The following is a 6,009-nucleotide window of genomic DNA, read 5'->3' on the forward strand; positions in this document are numbered from 1 at the left end:
TATTAACTTTATATTTATATTAACTTTATATTTATATTAACTTTATATTTATATTAACTTTATATTAATATTATATTAACTTTATATTATTAACTTTATATTAATATTAACTTTATATTAACTTTATATTAATATTAACTTTATATTAACTTTATATTAACTTTATATTAACTTTATATTTATATTAACTTTATATTAACTTTATACTTTATATTAACTTTATATTTATATTAACTTTATATTTTTATATTAACTTTATATTTATATTAACTTTATATTAACTATATTAACTTTATATTTATATTAACTTTATATTAACTTTATATTTATTAACTTTATATTAACTTTATATTTATATTAACTTTATATTAACTTTATATTTATATTAACTTTATATTTATATTAACTTTATATTAACTTTATATTAACTTTATATTAACTTTATATTAACTTTATATTTATATTAACTTTATATTAACTTTATATTTATATTAACTTTATATTAATATTATATTTATATTTATATTATTAACTTTATATTAATATTAACTTTATATTAACTTTATATTAACTTTATATTAACTTTATATTTATATTAACTTTATATTTATATTAACTTTATATTAACTTTATATTAACTTTATATTTATATTAACTTTATATTTATATTAACTTTATATTTATATTAACTTTATATTAATATTAACTTTATATTTATATTAACTTTATATTAATATTAACTTTATATTAACTTTATTTATATTAACTTTATATTTATATTAACTTTATATTTATATTAACTTTATATTAACTTTATATTTATATTAACTTTATATTTATATTATATTTATATTAACTTTATATTTATATTAACTTTATATTTATATTAACTTTATATTAACTTTATATTAACTTTATATTAACTTTATATTAACTATTATATTTATATTTATATTAACTTTATATTTATATTAACTTTATATTAACTTTATATTTATATTAACTTTATATTAACTTTATATTAATATTTATATTAATATTATATTTATATATTTATTAACTTTTATATTTATATTAACTTTATATTTATATTAACTTTATATTTATATTAACTTTATATTAACTTTATATTTATATTAACTTTATATTTATATTAACTTTATATTAACTTTATATTTATATTAACTTTATATTTATATTAACTTTATATTTATATTAACTTTATATTATATTTATATTTATATTAACTATTTATAAACTTTATATTAATTAACTTTATATTAATATTAACTTTATATTATATTTATATTAACTTTATATTATTTAAACTTTATATTAACTTTATATTTATATTAACTTTATATTAATATTAACTTTATATTTATATTAACTTTATATTTATATTAACTTTATATTTATATTTATATTAACTTTATATTTATATTAACTTTATATAAAGTGAACCATCATTCATCAATCACGAAACTGAGGTCACTAGAGGTCAAAAGAGCTTCATCCCTCTCGCCATCCTTCTCACACCCCTTGACCCTGGTCTCCCTCCCTCCCTCCCTCCTGTCTTTGTGTGCTGAGGTAATCTGGGGGTGTTATGTGGTTAGTGTGTGTGTGGAATGTATTGGGGTAAGGGTGCATTGTTAGACTCTGTTAGAGTGTGTACTAAACTCCTACAGCAGGGACAACACGACTGGACACCTGACCAGAGGTCTCTCTCTCTCTGTACCTCAGACGCTGCACAACCTGAACTCAAAGCTACCCAACACACAGTGGAGTAAGCTACAACTCTCAATACAATTACAAATTATCAATATTTATTGATCGGGAAGTGCTGCGCTGCGTTGGGACATAGCTGCGTTGGAGAGACGGTTGATGATCGAGGTTGGCTAGGTGGATTTCCTCTGGTTTTCACCCGTCAACGTGGACTATAGCAACAGAGACAAGATCAAGATGAACCAGACCAAGGTGGTAGAAGAGGAACTGTATAACTACTATGACTACTCAGACTGGTACTCCAACAATATGGAACCCACCAGACCTCCAAAAGAGTAAGTATGAGGGTCAGTAAATAGCATACTATTTAGCCAACACTTTTTTAAATCCATAGCGACTTACAGTAATACATATATTTTCGTATACGTGGCCACAGCACAGCGGGAATCACATTTTTTCAACCCTGATGTTGCAAGCATCATGCTCTACCAACTGAGCCACACAGGATCAGTGCAATGAATTATGGGGGACTGTGTCATAATGTTATGATGATTTTATTTAATCTAAGATCAAGGGTTTCTCAATCACTGACCTGCATGGGCCAAAGTATAGCTGGTTTTCAATTCTTCCAGTTTTCCATCCAGGATTAAATGATCTATTACAAATGGCATATTTTCAGTTGTTAGGTGAAACTCTTGTCAGATTCGCTACCGAGAGCGCAGTCAGGCTGAACAGGATTTCTAGGGAGTTTGTTTTTGCTCTGAGTAAATGGTTTCTGACGGTCATTGCTCAGCTTGTGTTACATGACTGTTTCAGAGTTATTCTCCCGTGTGACCCCACAGCGGATGACCAGCTTTTTCACATATGCATCGCTTCAGTATCTGTAAGTATCAGACCTTCTGTCTATTTTTCAATATTTACACCCGGTGAAAACATTTTACTTGAACCTCAAACAGGAAGTCATGTTGAGACCAAGGTCTCTTTTACTAATGAGCCATGTAATTACAGAGACACACATCCAGTACACACTTACCAACAACAGTAGGGGTCACAGGTCAAATGAATATCAAACATGAATGTTTGGAATGAATGGAAACAGTGAATGTTTATATAGACCATGCCCTAAAGGGGATGTTCAGTCAGTACAGATGACTATAGACCATGCCCTAAAGGGGATGTTCAGTCAGTACAGATGACTATAGACCATGCCCTAAAGGGGATGTTCAGTCAGTACAGATGACTGTAGGCCATGCCCTAAAGGGGATGTTCAGTCAGTACAGATGACTGTAGACCATGTCCTAAAGGGGATGTTCAGTCAGTACAGATGACTGTAGGCCATGTTCTAAAGGGGATGTTCAGTCAGTACAGATGACTGTAGACCATGTTCTAAAGGGGATGTTCAGTCAGTACAGATGACTATAGACCATGCCCTAAAGGGGATGTTCAGTCAGTACAGATGACAGATGAAAGGGGATGTTCAGTCAGTAGATGACCCATGCCCTAAAGGGGATGTTCAGTCAGTACAGATGACTGGGATGTTCAAAGGGGATGTTCAGTCAGTACAGATGACTGTAGGCCATGTTCTAAAGGGGATGTTCAGTCAGTACAGATGACTGTAGACCATGCCCTAAAGGGGATGTTCAGTCAGTACAGATGACTATAGACCATGCCCTAAAGGGGATGTTCAGTCAGTACAGATGACTGTAGGCCATGTTCTAAAGGGGATGTTCAGTCAGTACAGATGACTGTAGGCCATGGTATAAAGGGGATGTTCAGTCAGTACAGATGACTATAGGCCATGTTATAAAGGGGATGTTCAGTCAGTACAGATGACTGTAGGCCATGTCCTAAAGGGGATGTTCAGTCAGTACAGATGACTATAGACCATGCCCTAAAGGGGATGTTCAGTCAGTACAGATGACTATAGACCATGCCCTAAAGGGGATGTTCAGTCAGTACAGATGACTGTAGACCATGCCCTAAAGGGGATGTTCAGTCAGTACATTGGTGCTACTCTCTATGACCTCAGAAAGCCATCTCCCTCAACATCATCAGTGATAAATGTCATCGTTAGGCCTTGTCCAATTTGTGGTAGAGGGCTCGCTCCACTTTTCTGAGGAGAACAACGGCATGAATTATAATTGAACTGACACACCGTAGGACTTTGGGATTCGGCCAAATAGAGCACACTCAGAGCACTATGTAGGGACAACCTGGACTCAGGGGTACACGTAACATAGTAAATGTAAACCCGTGACACTCTAATGAGTATGATATGTTAAGTTTGGTATGGTATGTATTCATGTGTGGCTGTCCATCATCCATTTTGTATGATATGTTCCTGAATTACAATTCTTATGATATCTTACAAATTCCAATTTGTTTTGGCTAACGCTAGCTAGGTGGATAATTGGTGGAAGGGAAGGGTTAGCTAACATGCTATATAGCATGTAGCTAAAAAGTAGTTAGCAGTTCCGATGTTGCTAATTAGAGAAAATGCTAAAGTTGTCTGAGGAAATTCAAACACGCAATATTTTGGTTGCTAGATATTCGTGTTCAAATCAAATTAAAATCAAATCAAATCAAATCAAATGTTATTGGTCACATACACATGGTTAGCAGATGTTATTGGTTATCAGATGTAATTGGTTATCAGATGTTATTGGTCACATACACATGGTTAGCAGATGTTATTGGTTATCAGATGTTATTGGTCACATACACATGGTTAGCAGATGTTAATGCGAGTGTAGCGAAACTACCTAATAAACACAAATCTAAAGGGGTGAATGAGAATATGTACATATAAGTATATGGATGAGCGATGGCCGAGTGGCATAGGCAAGGTGCAGTAGATGGTATAAAATACAATATATACTGTACATGTGATGTGAGTAATGTAAGATATGTAAACATTATTTAAAGTGACTAGTGATCCATTCATTAAGGTGGCCAGTGATTGGGTCTCAGTGTAGGCAGCAGCCTCTCTGAGTTACTGATGGCTATTTCACAGTCTGATGGCCTTGAGATAGAAGCTGTTTTTCAGTCTCTCGGTCCCTGCTTTGATGCATCTGTACTGACCTCGCCTTCTGGATGATAGCGGGGTGAACAGGCAGTGGCTCGGGTGGTTGTTGTCTTTGATGATATTTTTGGCTTTCCTGTGACATCGGGTGCCGTAGATGTCATGGAGGGCAGGTAGTTTGCCCAAGGTGATATGTTGTACAGACCGCACCACCCTCTGGAGAGCCTTGTGGTTGAGGGCGGTGCAGTTGCCGTAACAGGCTGTGATACAGCCCGACAGGATGCTCTCGATTGTGCATCTGTAAAAGTTTGTCAGGGTTTTGGGTGACAGGCCAAATTTCTTCAGCCTCCTGAGGTTGAAGAGGCGCTGTTGCGCCTTCTTCACCACACTGTCTGTGTGGGTGGACCAATTCAGTTTGTCTGTGATGTGTACGCCTATGTTATACACCCAAACACCCCAACCGTACCAAACGTAACATATCATACTCATTTGAGTGTCCCAGGTTATTTAAGATTTCCTATGTTACGTCTAGTCTATGAGACCAGGCTGGAAGGGTGGGTCAGCGTCTCCACTTACCAGGGGCTCATCAAAAATAATGAGAGAATGGGGAGGGAGCATTCAGAAGGTCCTTTCCTAGGAGTATCCCCCCCCATATTACAACAGGCCTTCTGGCTTGACAACAAGGCACATTAGATGATTACTGTAGATGTACTGTAGTTTAGGAGAGGAATTAGAGTTCCTATTGTATCACTTTGTGGAATATCTTGTCTCCTAGCTCGTTGTGGTGCTGATTCTAGCAGTCCTGTAGTTGTACTGTAGTTTATGAGAGGAATTATAGTTCCTATTGTATCACTTTGTGGAATATCTTGTCTCCTAGCTCGTTGTGGTGCTGATTCTAGCAGTCCTGAAGAGGAGAAAGAGTCTATGTGAGGGTTTTGCCAGTGGATCAACTGGCATCTCAAGGTAAAGTGCAGGTTCATGTACCAAACACATCAACATGAAGCAACCAGGCACTCTTGTCAATATGTGACAACCCACTGGGAAAATACTAGTTAACAATCAGCGTTGTTTCCATGTCATTTCAACACCAAAATGAAATGTGATGACATTGAATCAATGTGGAAAACTGATTGGATTTGAAAAGAGAAAGGAGGAGGGAATTTCCTCTTTTTTTTCACCCAAAATTGAACCTAAAATCCAATGACATGGTGACATTTTGTTGTTGATTTCATGTTGAATTCATGTTAGTTAAACAACTCAAC

The 6,009-nt window shown here is 34.1% G+C and overlaps 1 protein-coding gene across 1 annotated transcript in view; it reads left to right on the plus strand.

Moving 5' to 3' along the window:
* The first annotated feature begins 1,632 nt into the window (after positions 1 to 1,632).
* The window catches only part of LOC115123359 (receptor for retinol uptake stra6-like), a 19,588-nt gene continuing 15,211 nt past the window's right edge, over positions 1,633 to 6,009 (plus strand). Inside the window, exons 1-3 of the mRNA XM_065012441.1 lie at positions 1,633 to 2,060; positions 2,542 to 2,608; positions 5,625 to 5,710. Coding sequence (XP_064868513.1) covers positions 1,963 to 2,060; positions 2,542 to 2,608; positions 5,625 to 5,710 — 251 coding nt within the window. The 5' untranslated portion in view covers positions 1,633 to 1,962. The remainder of the gene's footprint in view (positions 2,061 to 2,541; positions 2,609 to 5,624; positions 5,711 to 6,009) is intronic.

This window comes from Oncorhynchus nerka, linkage group LG27 (genome assembly GCF_034236695.1).
Source record: "Oncorhynchus nerka isolate Pitt River linkage group LG27, Oner_Uvic_2.0, whole genome shotgun sequence".
Taxonomy (NCBI): domain Eukaryota; kingdom Metazoa; phylum Chordata; class Actinopteri; order Salmoniformes; family Salmonidae; genus Oncorhynchus; species Oncorhynchus nerka.